At 33.5% G+C, this 25,267-nt stretch overlaps 1 protein-coding gene and 1 long non-coding RNA gene across 2 annotated transcripts; both read right to left on the reverse strand.

Annotated features, from left to right (window-relative positions):
• Nucleotides 1–1,364: 1,364 nt before the first annotated feature.
• Nucleotides 1,365–24,370, reverse strand: LOC149773678 (uncharacterized). Its single transcript, XM_089946252.1, has 7 exons — nt 24,087–24,370; nt 20,959–21,887; nt 20,159–20,539; nt 19,413–19,840; nt 3,435–4,344; nt 2,636–3,016; nt 1,365–2,269 (listed from the first exon to the last, which is right to left on the reverse strand). The coding sequence occupies exons 2-7, from the start codon at nt 21,857–21,859 to the stop codon at nt 1,821–1,823; spliced, it is 3,450 nt and encodes a 1,149-aa protein (XP_089802378.1). The 5' UTR covers nt 21,860–21,887; nt 24,087–24,370; the 3' UTR covers nt 1,365–1,820.
• Nucleotides 15,338–18,577, reverse strand: LOC149773679 (uncharacterized). The gene is made up of 3 exons (XR_016417329.1): nt 18,488–18,577; nt 17,947–18,025; nt 15,338–16,149 (listed from the first exon to the last, which is right to left on the reverse strand). It is a non-coding gene; the product is annotated as an uncharacterized LOC149773679 (long non-coding RNA).
• Nucleotides 24,371–25,267: the final 897 nt, after the last annotated feature.

A 25,267-nucleotide genomic window follows, 5' to 3' on the forward strand; every position in this document is an offset into this window, starting at 1 on the left:
AACCTACTGCCTTAAATGGTTTTGTTAGTTTAATAATTATATTACCCAGTATGCCAAAGCATTGCTAATACCATGTAGAACTTGATTTATTTTTCCAAAGTGAGAAATTATATGACGTTTTGATATTATCAATCGTTTTTCTTGTATCGTTTCCTTCTTTCCTTGCTGTTAAGAGTCATCAGTGTTATGAAATCAAATTGTCCCATGTTCATTTGTCGAAGCCACTTCAAGTATTTTGTGTTTTGGTCAGTTGGTGTAAGAAATAGAAATTTATAGCTATCTAACATGGTTTTAAAAAATAATATTGTTTTCTCCGTTTAATTATCTCAATTACGCATATATACCATTGTATATTCTATTGACTTCCTAGTCTATCAGGACGGATGGTGTCGAGTCCTAAAAGCCACTTTCACATTTCTAAATAATATATATTTTCGAGTGGACGAGGTATAATTCAATACGTTTAGTAAAGACCTGTGTTTACATCTTTGGTTGTGTTTTTTTTTTTTTTGCAAACACAATGTTAATGTAAATTCATGGAGAAAGCCGAGGTATCCCTAAAATTACTGCCAATCGTATTGTATGTTGTATCACGTTTATCACCAAAAATCCTCAAAATATATTTAAAACATAACACTTATTAAATAATTGCATCCAAACATATGATAATTTTGAACATAAAATGTGACCACAGTTTGAATTATAATAAGGGCAAGCTTATAACTACAGCATAAACAATTCTTAGAATATCGAAGTTACAAACGATTTTATTTCTTCTTTGCGGCAAATAAGAATTCCTAATGTCTCTTGTTGAAAGATTCGCCTGTTTTGCTCACACAAAAAACAATAATTCTCCATGAGAGAAAATAGTTTAAATTAGCATAAAAATGTATTCATTTCATTCATCATACATGGTACGCTTATGGCAGTTCCTAAGCTCTAAGTGAAGTAAGACGTCAAAGTCAAAGCTTCCATATATTGTATTTGTAGGCTTCAACTCATGAATATAATATATTTCTTTCATTATTCTTCTGAAAGACAAATCTGCATGTCTGTCAGATTTCCACTTATCCATAAGCAATGGAAGATAATAATAATAATAATAATAATAATAACAATAAAGCATAGACAGATCTGAAACTATGTGTGAAACTTGTATAGACTTTTAATGAATTAAATCACAGGAATAACTGGCAAAACCATACAACATTTATAAACATTTAATATAAGGACTGAAATATTACCTATAAGAAATGACAATTATCAAAGTAACATTGAAGTTCTTAAAAACTTTATAAAACCTATGTAAAGAAACAGCAACGTGGCCATTCTAAACGTAAAAATGTATATATTGCACACAAAATTCAAACTAAATATTAAAAACTGCATTGCAATTCACTTCTTGAACGTGATACCCGTATGTCAGTGTATGATTCATATTTCCATATTGCATCATGTATAATTGTTACAAACTAATGCGTTTACATCAAATAATTGGACATTAAAACATGGAGAGAACAACAGGATAAATAAAGTTACAAAATACAAAAGGCACCATAAATCATCAATGAATTATAGCAACGAGAAAGAGTAAATATATAATCATTCTATTTTTATATATAAAAAAAGGAATTTCTCCCAGTTAAGAAATCTTGATAATTTATACTACTTTGACTTCAGCATGTACTTTGTCACCAAAAGCCTTTACGTATTGTTAGCAGTCCACAAATCCCAGCCAAATCGAATCCGTCCTCCCGTAAGAATATATTGTGCTTCCCTGACTAAAAAGGTCTAAATATAGTGGCTATGAATTTCGCTATTTACGAAACATACGCCCTTACTGTGCCCTTTATCAAATGTCTACACATAGGACATTTTCTAAGAAAGGGGGTACAATGAGGGCAGGTCATCATGTGACAGCACGGTAGGAACACAATACATGCCTCTCTGTCCATGCAAATTTTGCACTTCATCTTGTCTCTGAGTTCCTGGTTTTGCTCCAGAAGAGTTTCCAATTCCTTAGAAGAAATGTTGGATTTAGAGTAAGTTTTTTCTTCTTTAACTTCAAAATGGCTATTTACGTGTGGCGAGTAAGCATCGTTCTTCTGTTTGTTGCTTGCATTTTCCGTGTACCCTGTTCCATTTATATTGTCAAGTCTTTGAACCATATCATTGGTACATTTTAATTCATTCGCCTGCTTTGATGGTTGTGCTTCTTCTATTTCAAATATTACCTCCAGCAAATCAGTCACTAAAATCTTGTAATGTCCTTAAATTAAAGAAAATAACACTGTATGTCAATGTTATTGAGAGAAAAATATAAAATTTTTATTCCAAACGATTTTTACACATCAACTTATAATAAATAATATCGTGAACTGTCATGCAGTCTATTATTTTGAATGGCTTGCAGGATCGTACATATTCAAAAACAGCATTACTATTATTTTAAATCAATGGAATTTCAGTCGAAACATTTCGTTCTTAATAACACCATGGTTTATTTCATCAATGATGTTGGTAAATGTGTTACGTGATACATTACTGTCTATTACCATGCAATAAAAAAGGTCCTGCAGTTGTGATGCTTCTTCATAGACTGACTTTTAATAATGTAGGTGATTAGTGTAGTTACCTTCTCTAGACTCAAGTCTGTCCATGGCTTGTTTGACCATCTTGAGGCTGTAATCCATGGAGAATATACTTTGTACTGCCGGAGATTCCATGGAATTTGAACTGGCAGCCTCTCCGACTATAGATTTAATTTCCTTATTGTATGCTCGATCTCCAGATTTCATTTCACAAGTTCCCCATAAGTCATGTGATTCATCCAGGTTTTGTTCAGATCTCAGATTTATTCCCGCCATCTGCCTCAAGACAAAGTCCTCTCCCTTGAACTGTTTTAAAAAAGTGCAATTAGGATACCACCGTGCATGCTCTTCCCAAGGGTCGTCTCCCTCCTCCCAGCTTCTCAACCCACCTCCGCAGTAGAAACATCGTACACAGTCCCCTACACCTATGAAGGAATGATATAAGTTAATTAAACCCATAAATAAAGTGCATGGATAAGTTTGTCATCGATTTAAAATAATGAAGGTCACTTTAGACAATATCTAAGACGTATATCATGTTCCATATCAGTACATCTGAAAATTATTTAACTGAGTATTGGATATTTGATTCATCATAAAATATGATTCATTGTTTAGCAATATTTATCAAGTAATAAACCGTACACATGTCCTTAAAATAACATCGCACTGACCAAATTCATGAATCTCTCTTTCACTCAGATTGAACTGTATATGATGCACAATCACGCAAGTGTAGGCGAGATCAAACCTATTTGTATCAGTACAGGAGAGAATGGAAATTGAGATGCAAAATGTTCAAAACATAAGCAATACCTTATCAGCACAGCAAATGAAACTTACCAACATAGTATAGACCTGCAACTGCCAGCTCGGATGGTTTTGGTGCTGCTAGGGAAGGCCATCCTCTAAAGGATTCCAGGCGAGACGTCAGGATGGAGTAGTGAGGATGTTTTGGTGTTTCAACGTATATTCCAAGATTATCGATCGTTTGCTTTACGGGTTCAGGTTTGGGTATTTCTAGCTTAGAATCTTTAGTTTTTGCAGTCGGTGTTTCATTGGTAATAGTAGAGAACTCGGGATTTCTGATTGTACCATTATGGGTTTTGTCTAATGTTGTACTGCTTATGCTTTGTCCTTCTGCGAACCTGCTGGCGTTGTTCGTTGCTACCTCGGGTCTATCTTTTGCATTTGTAGGTGAGGACTGACTATTGGCATTGCATGTATTCGTTAATTCGTCACTCTTCTTTGTACACGAAGGTTCGAATTGCCTTCCATTTCTTTTTTTGCTCTCGAGTGTAGGGGACTGAATAGTAGGGTCCGAGATTTGATTCGTGTCCCTGCGGAAACCATTACAATGTGCATTTCCATCTAATATAGGAGTATTGCCGTCTCCAGTTCCATTTGCAAAATTACAGTTCGGCGACGATCTCGTATGAACCTCAGATGGGGACTCACCTGCTTTCCAATTCTTTTTCTTAAACCCACAAACAGTTTCATCATCCTCACCTGTATAATGAAACCCGGATTTCGATAAACTATTTGGGTGGACGGGGGAATTTCGTGGGAATGTTCCAAAACTGATGTACCTGGCCCACTCATTTTTCATGAGCTTGATATTAGTGTCAATTTCAGATGAATTCAAAACACTTTCAGCATAGCACTGCAAGGATGTGGGACTTACACTGGCGACAGACTCTTTATCACTCTCTGGTCTTGCCATCAAGGGGAGCATAAGGTGTCCTCGAGGAAATGATTATCCCCTGTAATAATAATAGTAATAATAATAATGATAACAGCATCAGCCATAACAATAAGATACGGAAGGGGGGGGGGGCAAAGCATAGCTGAGAGGAAACTTGGATATTCTCGCGATCACCAAATTTATGAAAACATAAAAAGCAGTATCTAACATGCAATTACAAGAATTGTAATGCAGTCTTGTGGGAAAGTAATATCGCTAGATCAACAGCTGACATAGAAATCGTGGTTAAGTTTGCAAAGTCCATGAATAAAAACTTCCCTTCTGCAAATGTATCCAGTTTCGCCAGGCAGATGTGTACTAGACTGATATAGATCGTACGAGAAGAGAAACCGATTTGAACGTAAAATACCGATGCCCAATCTTTAGAATTTCTCTCAGCAAGCAGCATCCTAATAATTCCGTAAATACATACAGCTATATCATAGATGCAAATCATTATATGCTCAAATGCCATAACGTGTAACTTCTCTACTAACGGTAAACAGTTCTCTGTAAACAGTTCTCTCTGTAGGTCATGTGGTGTTTTACGAGCATGTCTGAGCTATTGTTGTGGAGTGCAATTTACTGACTTCTTACTACTTAAATATAATATGTTTACTTGAAACGAAATCTATGAGTTTTTATTATTTTGGACTATTGCTTACGTTTGCTGATACTTTCCTCAAGTTGTCTCACAAATGCTTAGTGTAAGTTTTACCAAGTCGTCGTAAATATATAGATATGAATACGGGAAGTTTAACAGCTTTATTTTCAGAATTTAGTTAACGTTCCATATTCTGTCGGTAAATCCCGGAGAGTTTCATACCTTGTTTTCGATTACCGGTAGTACTTGATTTGTCAGTCGAAGAAACCGAAACAAGGACATTTCATTTATCGACTTACCAGTACAGTGAAAAAGTACCGAAGTACGTGCCACCACAAAAAAAGCTACCGGGATAAAAATATATGACTATGCATTTTATCCACTATTCAGAATTATAACATTCTGTAAATAATATTATTATATGCTCATTTTTTTTTCTCCGTTAACTTTACATTATCAGAATCGTTCAGTATTTTACGACATTGCACACCTTCATATTGCACCCACGCGCAGGACAATAATGTATTAGGAACTACATTGTAAACAAATCATAGGCTTTGGTTGATTAAATTTGTTTCTGAATGAACTAAATCAGATGTTTCGTGGACTGCACATACCAGCTGCTTTGATAGATTCTGCGTTAACTTTTTTGATACAATATTTCGGATTTTTGGCGATAGACGCCAGGTTTCTTAAAATTGCTTGGTACCTAACAAATAACATGCAAGCAATAAAGGCATAAACTGTCTATTTTAGCTGATAATAGGAATAGTAAAAAATATACTTACAGTTTTACATTCTGAATTTCCTCAAAATGTACTTTCTTAGTTCTGCAAATCCGGATTGCAAGAGCCATGTCATGAGTTCTCAAGCTTAATTACAAATTTTGAAATCATTTCGACTATATTCCAAGTGCAATTACATGCTCCTTTCTGCACTCAAAATGAAATAAACATTTAATTCAATAGCGTCTTTTTGATAATTATAATTAAAACACTTCATATTTTTCCCACATTATGATTTCAAATAGTCAATGATAGAACAAACACGCTTGCAGATGTAAGCACGCTTCTCCCGCGCTGCTTCAATCCGTTGTATTTCATGTACAATTTGCACAGATGAATCAAGTCCATAATCACGAACTTTCGTGGAATAGAAGAAAAAAATACCAAAATCTATTCATTCCAGATCAAATGGAAAAGTTGTTGCAATGCGCATTCATTCACAATATGACTCCAAATTTCAACTAGACACGCCATTTTCTTTCGAAAGTTATGTCTAGCGCGCGACTAAGTTCAAATTTATCTGGGCGGAGTTATGTGCGCATTAATAATGTTGTTGTTGTGTAATGATGAATCCGCGCTTGTGTATTTAGTTTGGAATATGGCATACATTCATTTGCGTTGTTTCTTGTAGTGTATTTTGTTTATATAATTAACCTTAGGTAGAATAAGAAAATGAGCATGTAAAAAGGTTACTGCATTTGTATGGGAAAATATGAACTCGTTTTGTCGGATGGATATACTGCACTCCGAAGGTCGTGCAGTATTCCATCCAGAACACTCGTTCATATTTTCCTATACAAATGCAGTAACCTATAATGCTCACGTAGACTACAAACAAATATTCGTTAAGAAACGGCAACGTAGACTTCAAGTAACCAAATAAATCCAATTTAAAAAGCTTGACATTTGCAAAAATCTTTTTTTTTTATAACAAAGTATGTATTTAGATAGCTCTGACCTATAAAACTTTGTAATATAAGTATTCTGTAAAGTATTTTAAAAAGGGATAAACTTAATTGAACACTATAAGTTCTATAAATATTACATGCAGAAAACAAGCTTAAGCCTAAATTACAATGGCCGTAACAGGACATATCAGAAGACTCTTCATATTCTTTAAATATGTACCACTTGAGAAAACTTACAAAACTGGTTTTGTCATACTTCTCGATACGATGAAGTACTTAATTAAGTATAAACAGAAAGTAAAAACAATGTAACGTTTTTCAATGTCGATGCTGGATCACCATAATTACCTCCCCCAATTACCAAAATTGAAACATTTATTAACCTCGTTTTTCTCAAAAGCATGCAGATAATGCTACCATTATTCAATTTAATCTTTAAAAAATGTCACTTTTTCAGTATTGTAATAAAATGCCATAAAAAGTCACGGAAAATGGACATGAGATTATGTCGATTATGTCCATCAACAGTATCCATCATCTGAACACTATCATTCATCGATCTTCCGGATTAGATAAGTCTTTTTCATGAAATGAGATCGGGTCTGCAAGATAAATTATAGAATGAGCCAACAAGCTGAAACATATCGGTAAGTAATTACAATCTAATAAAAGTTTAGTTCAAGAAAACAAGCACCACTGTGTATTCCTCTTCACGGGTTAAGACAGCATGAATTTGATAAGTATTTCCATGTGAATGGGACAACTGTCTCAGTCTACCAAAGTACTTTTATGATCATGCCATAATAAGCTGGCAAAAATTTCACTGTCATTAAAAGTCACTTCATTTAGGTTTCATCACACTATATTTTGACGTATTCAAATTCAACATCCAAATGTTTATTTCACGTTTCCGGAGTTAAAGTATGTCCATAGGAAATATGAATTAATTAATTATTCACTTATTTTCTCCTTATATACACCCCTATGGCTCTACTTCGCAATATTTTCGTACTCGATCTATGTCGCAATACCACCCACGTGACATATTTCACAAAACCTCACGTCGTAACAGAACGCGCCTGACACAATCATCCAATCTAAAATTAGTCCAAAATTTTAAATAGGTTTATTGTTAAGATTGTTAGACTTGTAAACACCTCTTTACAGCTGATATGCAAATCTACAGTCATGCACCAAAAGTATTATAGTTCAAACAAAACTTGTACAATTGTATGTTTGAACCAATGCTAGACAAATGTACCTGAGTTATGAAAATCTCTCTCTCTCTCTCTCTCTCTCTCTCTCTCTCTCTCTCTCTCTCTCTCTCCATTCACTTATACAATGATTTAAATGAACACTTACAGGAGAGTACTGTAAAACAGCAATAAAGTTGCACCTTTAAGAGACCATATTGCAAAGTTTAGCAAATGTATTGGTGTCATAACATAAATAAGCGAAAGACATTTAATCACAATCCGTACAATTATCAACAAGACTGAACGTCAATGCTATTCTTGTCGAATCGTAATTTAGAGCTTAACACTGAAATAAGTAAAAATAGATATTATATAAAATGTTTCAAGAAACTTTTGAACCACTGAATATTAAGAAAACGGACACTTTAATAAATAAAAAAAAACAAAAAAAAAAAAAAAAAAAAAAAAACAAACAAAGTGTATCAAAAAAGTAATAGACAGTATGAGTAAACTGTATCATAATTTGTAGTGCCCAAAGATTTGTGCACATGGGCTACCTGCGTAATATTTATAGCCCGAAGATTTATACAATATATCTGTCACCAGTGTAATCTTTATAGGCCTTTATACCCATATGTCAACTGTGTAATCTTTATAGCCCGAAGATTTATATACATATGCCATCAGTGTAATCCTTAAAGGTCAAAGATTAATAGACATATGACATCGGCGTACTCTTAATAGCCTGAAGATTGATACGCATATGCCAGTGGGGTCTTTATAACCCAAAGATTTATACACATATGCAATCAGTGTAATCTTTAACTTTAAGATGAATTTCTATACAGAAGATCATTCAGGGGCGTGTTCATACGCCATAACGTTTTCTACTACAGAGAACCATGTAATGAATCTCTTTCAAATCCATGTAGACTCCTACTAGGGAAACCCAAAGGGTATCCATTATATTTTCTTTAAGAAAATAAGCACACTTCAGGGACAATCTTTATCTTCTTGAAATAATGTTGATGACCATGGTTAGGTAATAGGCAAACATATTCTTCCAACGGTAATGGATTAAAGCTTTTTGTTTTATTTCTGAGAAATAAATTACTAACGAAATTTTCAATGTAATTCCATGAACTTGCATTGATACAGACTGTACCATAATTATAGATCGCATTTATTTTTGTACTTCATTTCTTTCCAACTTCAGTTTACCAATATAGATAAAAATTTAACAAAAAGTACCTTTGCATGAAAATGTTCAAGTCTCTGCGAGTGCCGCCAAATGCGAAACATTTGCACTATATAGATGACTATAAAATATAAGTTTGGCCAGTTTTAATAAGCCTAGATTGGAATCATTTTAGCATCGAGTTCTTTCAAGCCAGATAATCTAATTTCTTGCTTGGCTTTTGAGCCAGTGTCAGCAAGATGAGCGATCTCAGACTCATTTGGGTCTCTGTATCAATTATACACGGCTAACTCTAAACATTTGCCGGAACAGAAAAACACATTTTACAACCCTAAATTGATGTATGAGATTGAGGTAATTTACTAATAGTTGCAAGTTAATTTCAGCTGCTTACATTTAAAACCACCTGACTGGTTTAGGCTTTGCTACCATGTTTCAATCACTATTTGTTAAATTAGCTTCGCTGAGACTTTAGGTCATTTGAGAAATTACTTCCATCTGAATTGTGGTCGTATTCGTATAGTGTGTAATGTATTGATCTGTAATCCACTCATATTAAATTCATTTTAAAAATAGTGTGCCAGGATTAACATATAGGCCGTGGAAAATGTCTCAGTGAAATCATTATGTTTGTGTATAATTGCATGTATGTGTGTGATCCCCCCCTCCTTAATCTGATTTCTAAATGTTTTTTAAAGCGATGACGTATCAAGCGTTTCACAGAAGACCTTTTGGTCCCTTCATACAAATGAAAATTATTTTTTGCTAATAATGGACAAAATTACACAAAAAAGCAATGGTATATGTAAGATTCGTATATGAATGTCAGCCCTATGCTCATCTCTTTGTGCTTGCTTTTATGAGTATTTGGCTTTGACAAAGATAATCATATGTCCTGAAAGAGGAGCTAAGACTAGGATACATGTAATAACTCTCTTATAAAACTCAGTTTCTAGAGATCCTGTGCATATGGATACACTGCTATCTGACGTATAATTCATATTTCATATACATGCATTCTGTCAGTCTATATGCTTGTATGTGTGTATGACTCTGTATGTATGTGTGTGACTGTATGTGTGCATAACTGTATGTATGTATCTAAGACTATATGTATATGTGTCACTGAATATGCATGTACGTGTCTACGATTATGCATGTCTGTGTGTATGACTATGTATACTTGTGTGCATCAATATGTTTGTTTGTGTCTGCAGTTATGTATGTATGTGTCTACCACTATGCGTGTATGTGTATGTGACTATGTATGCATGTGTTTATGACTATGCACGTAAGTGTCTACGACTATGAATGCATATGTGTAAGACTATGCATGCATGTGTATATGACTATGCACGTATGTGACTACGACTATGTATGTATATGTCTACGACTGTATATGCATGTGTTTATGACTATGCAGTTAAGTGTCTACGACTGTGCATGTATATGTGCATGACTATGGATGTATGTGTGCATGACTGCATGTGTCTCCGACTATGCATGTAAGTGTCTACGACTATGCATGTATGTGTGTATGACTACGCACGTAAGTGTCTACGCCTATACATGTATGCATATGACTATGCATGTATGTGTGTATGACTATGTATATATATGTGCATAGATATGTATTAATGTACCTACAATTATGCACATAAGTGTCCCCGCCTATGCATGCATGTGTTTATGACTAGGTATATGTATACGAACATGCATGCATGTGTGTATGACTATGTATGTACGTGTCTACGACTAAATATTTATGTGTGTGTCTATGCATGAATATTTCTTCGACTATGTATGTATGTGTGAATAACTATGCACGTAAGTGTCCACGACTATGCATGTATCTGTGCGTGACTATGCATGTATGTGTCTACAACTATGCATATATGCCACTGCGGCTTCATAATATGCAATACCCTGTATAGCTGTATATTGTGAATATGTAAAAGAGTTGCTTTAAAATATTATTATGTTCTTAATCTTCTTTTGTCGTTGCTAGAAATTCTCGTAAATGCTTGTGTTTAAAATTGTTATAGCATTTGCAAGCTTAAAATGAAAATTGCCTAACTTCATTTTGAATAACTTCTCATCGTTGTTTGTTGCAGCCACGTCATTGATACGATCTAACGTTATGCTTACAAGACATATTTTTTAATGTATATATTGCTACACCAGAACTATTTCTCTTTGTATCTATGCACAAATATAAATTCTGCAAAAGAAGCATTTATGACCCTTCTTATGTCACGTGTTTATGCTAGAATAAACAGTAACACAAGAAAGAGTGAAAACAGCACGCTTTAAAAAGTACAATAATTTATTTCCCTGGAAAATATTGTAAAATCCAATAAATATTAACTTACGGTTTTATAGAATCAAATTCAAAAATTAATCCAAGAATAATCCAAGAACAAAATTTTTGAAGTCCTAATAACAAAAGGTTTAAATTATTTCACTTTCGAATCCCGACGAAGAATCCAAGATGAAAGACGGTGACGTATGCTGCAATTTGTAGTGTTGAAGTCTACAGTTCCTTGTAGAAACAAGAATTATCACTCCTGTTTCTGATAGCTCAGTAATTTTATTTTAAAAAACTGTTCTTGTTCAACAATATTACATGGGCAAACGTGTTTTCCAGAAAAAAAAGAACAGAATTAATCATTTTGAATCTAAGTAATTTGAAATAACTCCAAACAAAGTAACTTGAAATAACTCCAAACAGCACAACATACAACTAGCAGTTTAACAGCACAGCTTCTACTGATAATAACTCTCCAAAACAGAGATTATATCGTTTCCAAAAACGTAAACAAGGGATCACGTGATCATCTTCTGAAGGCTTATAGAAATTTAAATACTTGTTAAAAGTCACATACACCCAGTGTGGCCCTGACAAAAATCATCCATTTTACTCTAAGAAATGGAAATATAAAAAATTGTTTACATCTTAAAGGCAAAGTCCCATCATGACCTCAAAAACAACCAGTCATTTTAAAATACAATAAAACTTGTTCACGATTCTTTTGAAAGAAGGTCAGGAGTTAGATCAACACCTGCTGTTTACAAAACTAACAGTCAAGGTCAAATTATTTTCTGAAAAACGTATCATCTCTAGTGAATACATTTACATTAGAATATCATGTAATGTAAAATAATTTTAAAAAGAACTGAGAAACAATTAAATTGAAATAAATATATATTAAATCAGATACAATTAAATCCAATATACAAAATACTTCTCTCATAAAGAAATAGAAAGATATATACATAAATAAATCAATAAAAGTAAAACACTGATTCAAATAAAAAGTTAGTTGTACGTTGCATGTTTCGTTATGTTTCTGCATGATGATGCATATTAAAGAAAAGTTTTTAAATCTTACATTATTTTGTTGTCATTATAAAATCTTTCGATTTATGAACGTAAAAACTGGGCAACGAGGAAAACTCATTTATAGATGATAACAAATATTACGTGCTTGATATTTTCGATTAGACTCACATTTATTTAAGAAAGAAATGCAAAATCTTACAAGTACTGAATTAAAAAAATTAAAAAATTGAAACCAAATTATTTCGACTAATAAATGTATAAACCTTGACAAGTGACAACGTTGTGTGTGTGTGTGTGTGTGTGTGTGTGTGTGTCTTTATAGTCAGGATAAAAATATACAGAATCATAATGAATTTTTGAAGTAGAAGTAACTAAGTTGGTGATAAAGTTAACTTACATACCCATATCCCTTAGACAAACTTATATCGAAACTCTTTGTTACTACCCTATCTCCCAAAAGAGTTCACAGGAAATATTCATCTTTGGTGTGAATCTTTGGACCAGTCAAAGAAAGTATTCATCTCTGGTGTGAATCTTCGGACCAAACTAAATATATCCGCATGAACCTTAGGTGTAAAATAATAGATATATTTCAAACTATTGATTTGTTGCCCAATATTGGATGGAACTTTTTTCATCTAATGTTTGGGCTCTCATTCCCACTGAGGAACGAGAGAAGGGTCAAAGGCAACCTGTAATTTCTACATATTTTGATATAATCCAGTGCACAATCGCTATCGTTCGTGATTTTATTTATGTATTTATTCCTTGAACATCGTGTAAGTAGACAATTAACTTTATGTTTATATGTTTGATATAACATATAATCCATTGATATGCTCATTTTCTTAGCATGAAAAGAACAGCAATTTATGCAACTACCACTGGTCCTTGGGATGATCCATATCTTTCTGCATAACTTAAAAATTGTTCATATCCGCACACTTACAGTTTATGTAGGGGCGATAAAAATGGTACTAACAGCTGCCTCGCTTGGCGCTCAGCTTCAAGTGGTTAGTGTTAGGATTGGTCAGCCTGGTGTCAAGATAATGTGACTGTGGAACATCATGTTACATGTCTGCGACATGATGCCCCACTGCTAGACATCACTATAAACGGTCACACTGCAGATAGGAGAAGCGATATGACTGAAAATTCGTTAAAGCTACATTAAAAATCCAATGCATTCAAATTAGGTTAACATGTCTGTGCTTACCCTCCATAGGACCGGCCCACTGGGTCTTAATTTGAAAGCTGTTTACATCGCCATCCCTTAACCATTGATACACTTACTATGCACGAAAGATAAAATCAGGTAAGCAACCAGAAAGTGGCCCGAGTCCTTCCCCAACCCTTCTGCAGTATTTTTCAATCTCTCAATGTTTGGAAAGTTATAAATTTGAAGGTTAGGAAATAATGATTTAAATACAAACATGAGAGAAAAGTAAGAAAAAAGAGTTTATGGCAGATTTTGCAATGAATATATAAAAAGGTGGGTCATGAACTAGCTAAACCTGATAAATCCTCAAATAAGCAATGTAGAAATGGTAATTTATTTGACCATGCCAATCGTCAGCAATAAACCAATCGCCTTGACTTACACGAAAAGTGTGAACTATTATGTCCAGATTAGTTTCGTTCGTATAATACATTAACATTTTTAGATATGGATTTCCAAATTCGTTTTCTTTTACATTTAAATTAAATGTTAATGGATGGTTTCTAAACGGTATTTTTGTGATCTTGTTCTAATTATATCAAGGACATCCTGTCAATGAATTTGTTTCAACATTTGTATCACACACACACACACACACACACACAGACACAGACACACATACACACACACACACACAGACACACACACACACACACACACCAGTTTTGGCGAAATTGTGTGCCATCTATATGACGAATATTGCGTAACTTCGTCATAGATTTGGTCATGTATTTATTTACCTTTGATACCGGATATTTAAATAAGTTCCTTCACGTGGAACATATGACCAAGAAAGTACCGTTCAGGCAATTTATGGAAAATAAACGACGAAACAAGATTAAGGAAAGAAAAAGAAACACAAAGATGCCCCCCCCCCAAAAAAAAAAAGAAGAAGAAAAAATATAATAATGAACATAGTCATTTCTCATTGTATGAAAATCTCCTAAAAAGAAAGACAACCCGTGTGTATATAAAAAAAATGGTAGGGGGGACCGGTAACGCCATTTATCAGCACCTGATAGGCTAGACGAGAGGGAACCCTGGAAATCTGGAGGAATCACCGGGAAGAGCTACTGGAAAGCTTTCTCACACCGGATGAGCGATTACAGATAGAGGTGTGATAACTATGATCGGTAAATGCTAGGGCCTTAGACAACTATGCGACCCGTGTATACAAAAAAAAAAAAAAACAAAAAAAAACAAGACCTTGAGTTGTTGAGGTTCATCATTGCACTTGCAAAATATTATTATTGCTAAAACATTATGACTTCAAATCACCGCAGCAAAAACAATGCATTGTAATTAACTGTAACTGTTGCTAGTACACAAGGTCTATTATGTTAATTGCAAATAGGTAAAAATATGTGAAAGATTCCAACTAGTCCAAAACATTTCAAAACCCTTTCGAAATTTGCATACAAATATTAAAATACTTGCAGTTGTTTGCCTTTTAATGAAATATATATATATATATATATATATATATATATATATATATATATATATATATATATATATATATATATATATATATATATATATATATATATGTTTACATAGCTAAATATAAAACTGGAAACTTCATTATTGATTTCCACTAAAACAGTGATTTTAAATTATCAAACTTGAGCTGCATGTTCTTCAAAATGACTTGCCTAATAATTTGGCATTATGTGTGTGTGTGTGTGTGTGTGTGTGTGTGTGTGTGTGTGTATTTGTGTGTGTGTTAATTTTTCCGGCAAAATCTATGAACCTTAAGAGACAAAGTCAATTGGTAATCTGCCGAGGAAATTTCAAGTGTAATCGTGTTTGTTTTATTTGGAGAAGAAACTTTGAGAGGTCTGTAAAAATACTTTTGAAAATAATATCCGTTTCTCTATATCTTTAATAAATATATTTTTATTAATATACTAAAGACAATTAGCTGAGAAAAACATGTTGGTGCTAACATTACGCCTTGTTTGACAGAGAGAAGAAACATTGTAAGTTGTTACGAAAGTTTATTATAGAACTTTTTCAGAATTACTTGGAAAATAGTTGAGTTAAAACATGTAATAGCGTTTTAAAACAAACGCGAGCACAACTAGTACTTGAAACGTACAGGGCTGTAATTACAGCATAGAAATTTCATGGAACATATAAAAATATATTTCTTTTACACATTTCTCAAAATATTGTTACAAACTATATCCAAACATTAAATAAATTGTATCCTTCTTTTTTGCAACAAGTAAAATTTCCACTGTCTTCCTTTAAAAGACGTATATATACTATGCAAGTTGTGATCCACTATGAAAGATAATCGTGTGTACATTTTACTACACTGCTGACAATGTACATATTCTTATCATTGCACAGTGTGTTGACGTATGTCATAATATTACCGTTGGAAAATATAGATTAATCTTGATAAGTACTTATGGCCAATATGTCAAGATTAGCTCAAAATAGAGTGATATGAAAACTGCTGATGGAAAGAATATTACCATGGTTACTTACTGTTCATCAATAATGGTGTTTCCCGACTATATGGATTGCACTTACAGGGTACTGTCAGGAATCTGGAAGTAGAAAGCAAAGTGCAAAGATTAAGGTCTAGAGAGCTTTTGTGTTGATGCCAAGTTTTCGTGATAAGATGCATATCAAAAGTAGACATTTTAATAAAATTTCTTGCAGGGAATGTGTAGCTACTGCTATCAGTTGTGTTTTAATGAACACAGTGATATATATGTTACACGAGAAAAGTATAACCTACTGCATTACATAGTTTTGTTAGTTTAATAACTATATTACCCAGTATGCCAAAGTATTGCTAATACCATGTAGAACTTGATTTATTTTTCCAAAGTGAGAAATTATATGACGTTTTGATATAACAATCGTATTTCTTGTATCGTTTCCTTCTTTCCTTGCTGTAAGAGTTATCAATGTTATGAAATCATATTGTCCCATGTTCATTTGTCGAAGCCACTTCAAGTATTTTATGTTTTGGTCAGTTGGTGTAAGAAATAGAAATTTATAGCTATCTAACATGGTTTTAAAAATAATATTGTTTCTTCCGTTTAATTATCTCAATTACGCATATATACCATTGTATATTCTATTGACTTCCTAGTCTATCAGCACGGGTGGTGTCGAGTTCAAAAAGCCACTTTCATATTTCTAAATAATATATATTTTCGAGTGGACGAGGTATAATTCAATACGTTTAGTAAAGGCTTGTGTTTATACCCTTTCTTTTATCTTTTTTTTTTCTGCAAACACAATGTTAATGTAAATTCATGGAGAAAGCCGAGGTATCCCTAAAATTACTGCCCATCGTATTGTCTGTTGCATCACGTTTATCACAAAAATGCTCAAAATGTATTTAAAATACAACACTTATTAAATAATTGCATATGATAACTTTAAACATAAAACGTGACCACAGTTTGAATTATAATAAGGGCAAGGTTATAACTACAGCATAAACAATTCTTAGACTATAGAAGTGACAACAAATTAAACGATTTTATTTCTTCTTTGCGGCGAATAAGAATTTCTAATGTCTCTTCTTGAAAGTTTTGCCTGTTTTGCTCACAAAAAAAGCAATAATTCTCCATGAAAGAAAATGGTCTAAATTAGTATAAAAATGTATTAATTTCATTCATCATACATTGTACGCTTATGGCAGTTCCTAAGCTCTAAGTGAAGTAGGACGTCAATGTCAAAGCTTCCATATATTGTATTTGTAGGCTTTAACTCATGAATATAATATATTTCTTTCATTATTCTAATGAAATACAAATCTGCATGTCTGTCACTGATCCATAAGCAATGCAAGATAATAACAGTAATAATAATAATAATAATAACAATAATAATAATAATTAATAGTAATAATAATCATAATAATAATAATAATAATAATAAAGCATAAACAGATCTGAAATTATGTGTGAAATTTGTATAGACGTTTAATGAAACAAATCACAGGAATAACTCACATAACCAGAAATGACAATTATCATAGTAAAACTGAAGTTCTTAAAACTTTATAAAAAGTATGTAAAGAAAAAGCAACGTGGCCATTCTAAACGTTAATATGTATATATTGCACATACAATTCAAACTAAATATTAAAACCTGCATTGCAATTCACTTCTTAAAGGTGATACCCGACAGACAGTTTCATCACCCTGGCCTGTATAATAAAACCTCGATTTCGATAAACTATTTGGGTGGAAGGGGGAATTTCGTGGGAATGTTCCAAAACTGATGTATCTGGCTCACTCATTTTTCATTGGCTTGATATTAATGTCAATTTCAGATGAGTTCAAAACGCTTTCAACATAGCACTGCAAGGATTTGGGACTTACACTGGTGACAGACTCTTGTTCACTCTCTGGTCTTGCCATCAAAGAGAGCTTACGGTGTCCTCGAGAAAATGAGTATTCCCTGTAATAATAATAATAATAATAACAGCATCAACAATAACAATAAGATAATGGGGAAGGGCAAAGCATAGCTGAGAGGAAACTTGGATGTTCTCGCGATCACCAAACTTATGAAAACATAAAAAAACATTATCTAACATGCAATTACATGAATTGAAATGCAGTCTTTTGGGAAAGTAATATCGCTAGATCAACAGCTGACATATAAATCGTTGTTAAATTTGCAAAGTTCATGAATATATATTCATAGAAAATAGAATTGTTTATGGGTTGCAATACTTTATAAAAATATAAAGTTACAATAAAATCAAATGATTTTGTTTCTTCTGTGCGGTGAATAAAAATTCCAACTCTCTCTTGTTGAAAGATTTGCCTGCTTTGCTCCAAAAATGAAACAATAATTCTCCATGAAAGAAAATAGTTTAAATTAGTATGCAAAATTATTCATTTCATTCATCTATACCTTGTACTCCTGGGGCAGTTCCGAAGCTCTAAGTGGAGTAGGATGTCAATGTCAAAGGTTCAATATATTGTATTTATAGGCTTCGACCCTAGAATACAATAAATTTCATTCATTATTCTACCCAAATACAAAACTGCTTGTCTGTCAGATTTCCACTTATCCAATGATAATAATAATAATAATAATAATAATAATAATAATAATAAAGCATAAACAAATCTAAAACTATGTGTGAAACTTTTATAGACTTTTAATGAAATAAATCACAGGAATAATTCGCAAAACCATACAACATTTATAAACATTTAATATAAGGAATGAAAAAATACCTATAAGAAATGACAATTATCATAGTAAAACTGAAGTTCTTAAACACTTTATAAAAACTATGTAACGAAACAGCAACGTGGCCATTATAAACGTTAAAATGTATATATTGCACATAAAATTCAAACTAAATATTAAAAACTGCATTGCAATTCACTTCTTAAACGTGATACCCGTATGTCAGTGTATGATTAATATTTCTACATTGCATCATGTATAATTGCTACAAACTAATGTGTTCACATAAAATAATTTGATATCAAAACTTGGAGAGAACAACAAGATAAAGGTAGTTATAAAATACAAAAGGCACCTAAAATCATCAACGAATTAAAGCAACGAGAAAGAGTAAATATATAATCGTTCTTTTTCTGGCATGTAAAAGGAAATTTCTTCCACCCGAGAAATCTTGATAATTTATACATCTTTGACTTCAACATATACTCTGATAGCAAAAGACTTTACGTATTGTTAGCAGTCCACAAATCCCAGCCAAATCGAATCCGTCCTCCCGTAAGAATATATTGAGCTTCCCTGACTAAAAAGGTCTAAATATAGTGGCTATGAATTTCGCTATTTACGAAACATACGCCCTTACAGTGCCCTTTATCAACTGTCTACACACAGGACATTTTCTGAGGGCGGGAGCACAATGAGGGCAGGTCATCATGTGACAGCACGGTAGGAACACAATACATGCCTCTCTGTCCATGCAAATTTTGCACGTCATCTGGTCTTTGAGTTCCTGGTTTTGCTCCAGAAGAGTTTCCAATTCCTTAGAAGAAATGTTGGATTTTGAGGAAGTTTTTTCTTCTTTAACTTCAGAATGGATATTTTCTTGTGGCGAGTAATGATTGCTCTTCTGTTCGCTGCTTGCATTTTCCGTGTACCCCGTTCCGTTTATATTCTCGAGTCTTTGAAGCATATCATTGGTAGATTTTAATTCATTCGCCTGCTTTGATGTTTGTGCTTCTTCTGTTTCAAATATTACCTCCAGCAAATCAGTCACTAAAATATTGTAATGTCCTTAAATTAAAGAAAAGAACACCTTATTTGAATGTTATTGAGAGACAAATATATAATTTTTATTCCAAACGATTTTTACAGAACAACTTATAATAAATAATATCGTGAACTGTCATGCAGTCTATTATTTTGAATGGCTTGCAGGATCATACATATTCAAAAATTGCATTACTATTATTTTAAATCAATGGAATTTCAGTCGAAACATTTCGTTCTTAATAATACCATGGTTTATTTCATCAATGATGTTGGTTAATGTGTTACGTGATACATTACTGTCTATTACCATGCAATAATAAAGGTGATTAGTGTAGTTACCTTCTCTAGACTCAAGTCTGTCCATGGCTTGTTTGACCATCTCGAGGCTGTAACCCATGGAGAGTATACTTTGTACTGCTGGAGAATCCATGGAATTTGAACTGGCAGCCTCTCCGACTGTAGATTTAATTTCCGTATTGCATGCTCCATCTCCAGATTTCATTTCACAAGTTCCCCACAAGTCATGTGATTCATCCGGGTTTTCTTCAGATCTCAGATTTATTCCCGCCATCTGCCTCAAGACAAAGTCCTCTCCGTTAAACTGTTTTAAAAAGGTGCAATTAGGATACCAGCGTGCATGCTCTTCCCAGGGGTCGTCTCCCTCCTCCCAGCTTCTCAACCCACCACCGCAGTAGAAACATCGTACACAGTCCCCTACACCTATGAAGGAATGACATAAGTTAATTAAACCCATAAATAAAGTGCATGGATAAGTTTGTCATCGATTTAAAATAGTGAAGGTCACTTTATACAATATCTAAGCCGTATATCATGTTTCATATCAGTACATATGAATATAATTTAACTGAGTTTTGGGTTTTTGATTTATGATACAATATGATTGATTGTTTAGCAATATTTATCAAGAAATAAACCGTACCCATGTCTTTAAAGTAGCATTGCAGTGACCTAAATTCATGAATCTCTCTTTCACTCAGTTTGAGCTGTATGTGATGTATAATCAAACAACTTTAGGCCTGATTGAACCTATTCGTATAAGTACAGGAGAGAAAGGAAATTGAGATGCAAAATGCTCACAACATAAACAATACCTTCTCAGGACATCAAATGAAACTTACCAACATAGTATAGACCTGCAGCTGCCAGCTCGGATGGTTTTGGTGCTGCTAGGGAAGGCCATCCTCTAAAGGATTCCAGGCGGGATGTCAGGATAGAATAGTGAGGATGCTTTGGTGTTTCAACGTATATTCCAAGAGTATCGATCGTTTGCTTCACGGGTTCAGGATTTGATATTTCCACCTTAGAATCTTCAGTTTTGGCAGTCAGTGTATCACTGGTAATAGTAAAGAACTCGGGATTTCTGATTGTACCATTATGGGTTTTGTCTAATGTTGTACTGCTCATGCTTTGTCCTTCTGCAAACCTGCTGGCGTTGTTGCTTGCTTCCTCGGGTCTATCTTTTGCATCTGTAGGTGAGGACTGACTATTTGCATTGCATGTATTCGTTAAATCGTCATTCTTCTTTGTACACGAAGGTTCGAATTGCCTTTCATTTCTTTCTCTGTTCTCGAGTGTAGAGAACTGAAATGTAGGGTCCGAGATTTGATTAGTGTCCCTGCGGGAACTATTACAATGTGCATTTCCATCTAATATAGGAATATTGCCGTCTCCAGTTCCATTTGCAAAATTACAGTTCGGCGACAATCTTATATGAACCTCAGATGGGGACTCTCCTGCTTTCCAATTCTTGTTCCTAAACCCACACGAGAAACAGACAGTTTCATCACCCTGGCCTGTATAATAAAACCCCGATTTCGATAAACTATTTGGGTGGACAGGGGAATTTCGTGGGAATGTTCCAAAACTGATGTACCTGGCCCACTCATTTTTCATGGGCTTGATATTAATGTCAATTTCAGATGAATTCAAAACGCTTTCAACATAGCACTGCAAGGATGTGGGACTTACACTGGTGACAGACTCTTGTTCACTCTCTGGTCTTGCCATCAAAGAGAGCATAAGGTGTCCTCGAGAAAATGATTATTCCCTGTAATAATAATAATAATGATAATAACAATAACACCATCAACAATAACAATAAGATACGAGGGTGGGGGGCAAAGCATAGCTGAGAGGAAACTTGGATATTCTCGCGATCACCAAACTTATGAAAACATAAAAAGCAGTATCTAACATGTAATTACATGAATTGAAATGCAGTCTTTTGGGAAAGTAATATCGCTAGATCAACAGCTGACATAGACATCGTGGTTAAATTTGCAAAGTTGATGAATACATAATTCCCCTCTGCAAATGTATCCAGTGTCGCCAGGCAGATGTGTACTAGACTGATATAGATTGTAAGGAAAGCGAAACCGATTTCAACGTAAAATACCGATGCCCAATCTTTAGAATTCTCTCAGCAAGCAGCATCCTAATAATTCCGTAAATATATACAGCTATATCATAGATCCAAAGCATTATATGCTCAAATGCCACAACGTGTAACTTCTTTACTAAGGGTAAACAGTTCTCTGTAAACAGTTCTCTCACTAGGTCATGTGTTTTACGAGCATGTCTGAGCTATTGTTGTGGAGTTCAATTTACTGACTTCTTACTACTTAAGTAAAATATATTTAGCTGAAACGAAATCTAGGAGTTTTTATTATTCTGGACTATTTCTTACGTTTGCTGATACTTTCCTCAAGCTGTCTCACAAATGCTTAGTGTAAGTTTTTACCAAGTCGTTGTAAATATATAGATATGAATATGGGAAGTTTAACATCATTATTTTTAGAATTATTTAACGTTCCATAACCTGTCGGTAAAGCCCGTAGAGTTTCGTAGCTTGTTTCCGATTACCAGTAGTATCTGATTTGTCTGTCGAAGAAACCGAAACAAGGACATTTCATTTATAGTTAGTCAAACCATATACAGTGTTCTGCCCTATTTATCTAATGAGACTATTCACCTATCCATCCTCCACAAGAAAAGAAATTAGAATATACTGCTGTTTAACATTAAATCAAAGCTTTGTGTTTCTAGCATCAATTAATCCTGACGATTAAACTTGCATTGATCGGGGGAGGTGTAACATGAACTAAATAAACGTTCTTCGCTAAAGCACATTTTAAATATGTCAAAATATTTCCGACAATAAATGTTTTTAAACATTCCATAGTCATCAGCTAAAATACTGTTAGCCAACAGTCCTGCCTAAATGGATCAGGCTTAAACAACTGCAAGATCATGTAAGAAAAAGTGGCGTATTGTATTTGTCATTTCCGCAGAAGCAAACTCAGTATATGTACTAAATTAATAATAATAATAATATCATCGACATCGATACTTCTTCATATTCATTTCATTTTATTTTGTTAAAGTTGTTGTTGTGTAAGTTCTTCAAACAAGATATAAAGAGTAACTGTTAAAAAAAAGGTTGATAGCATAGCCCACGCCAATAAAGCATAGTAATTACTCTTGTTATTTGAAAAGTTAAAATTAAATGGAACACAATAACACAAATAATAATAATAATGACAAGAACACGCAAGGGTGAATTTTCCATCAGATACGTATCATAAGGACAAGACCCCAATTTACATGATTTCATATCTGTATTGGGATTTTACGTTCTATAAATAGAATCATACGTCGAAACTTTGAAATAGTGAATTGGGTCACATGATCAATTTTGATATGAAATTTGCAAAGTCTATACAAGCAATTGGGACCATAATGTAGGATTGATTAGGTTTATCCACATTACGAATTTTTTTGCCAGCATAAGTTCTGTGTAAGTCAAGGAGTGAATTAAGGTTTTGCTCGAACGAATTCCGTCTTCCTCTATTCAAGGTCAATCAAATGATTCGATCTAGTGATTACGGATATGTGTTAAAGATTAAGGTATTAGGATGGAAATCCTCTCAGACAGCGCCACCTGTGAGTGTTTCTTCTGACTGTCTTTCTGTCTGTCTGTCTCTATCTATCTATCTATGTATCTATCTATCTATATGTGTGTGTGTGTGTGCGTGCGTGTGCGTGTGTGACACGTGGTGATTCGAGAATATTAAATATATTTGTCTAATTGACCATTAATTAATTAATTTGTGACAGAACCGTTTTGTAAAAAATTTTAAACCACTTTGTCATAAATAACGAAAACACCCTATTCATATAATTAAAGCCGTAACAAGAGTCTCGGGAATCTCCGTACATTCCTAAATGACGGAAACTATCGACTTACCAGTACAGTGAAAAAGTACCGAAGTACGTGCCACCGCAAAAACTTTACCGCGGTAAATAATTATAACTATGCATTTCATCCCTGCTTCTCTGTTGATTGGCACCACCAGTCCTACTTTCCGCAACAGGGAAAAGTCATGAATTATTTATATGCCAGACCCTTTTATAACTATCCGCCTATAGCAACTGTCCACTTAATCAACTATCCGCCTACAACAACAAAACCTCACGATCGAGATAAATATAGAACAAATATTTGCCCACCCCTGTGATTGCACTCATTCAATAATAGGTGTAACTACGACTGCACCCCGCATGTTTCCTTTGTAGGCCGGGAAGTAAATAATGCAACTATTGAAGGTACGTAATCATGCCTGAGAAATGTCGCGGCTGTGTAGTTTTAACATGTACTTACTTTATATCTTGAAAAGAAATTATAGAGTATTTCCATAGTGCTTCAAACACGAAAATGTTTTAGATCGAACTCTATATAGTAACCGTTGCTATTAACATCAAATTATTTATAATGAGTGTCATATTACATTTATCTCGCTAAATAAATATTTTAGTAGAAAATCTTTGTTTCTGAAGACATCGTTTTATAAATTATTGTTATATTGAAAATTTACCCATGAATGGTTCGGCAAACATAACTCGATAGATTTTTCTCAGAAATAAAAAAAAAGAATGGAACTGTTTTAGACTTCTCTTACTTCCTCAGTTGTTTCTTTTTGGGTAGATTTTATTAACTGTATTTACTGTTTGCACATTTCTTGTAACGTTTGCAACTTTCTGGTTTTAATATTAACTTCTTTGTATAAGAAATAAGCCATATATTGTATATAAGTTTTGTTATAATGAGTATGGCTGTGATATTATATATATATATATATATATATATATATATATATATATATATATATATATATATATATATATATATATATATTATAATTATATATATATATATATATAATTTGTAGTATCCACTATTCAGAATTATAAATTCTGTAAATAAAATGCTCACGTAGACTAAAAAAAACATTCGTTAACAAAAGAGCGCCACGGCAACGTAGACTTCAAGTAACCAAATAAATCCAATTTCAAAAACTTGACATTCACAAAACACCTTTTATTAACAAAGTGTATATTTAGATAGCTATGACCTAAAAGACTTTGTAA

This window comes from Sinohyriopsis cumingii, unplaced genomic scaffold (assembly GCF_028554795.1).
Source record: "Sinohyriopsis cumingii isolate HCF-2022 unplaced genomic scaffold, ASM2855479v2 utg000622l, whole genome shotgun sequence".
NCBI classification, from domain to species: Eukaryota; Metazoa; Mollusca; class Bivalvia; order Unionida; family Unionidae; genus Sinohyriopsis; species Sinohyriopsis cumingii.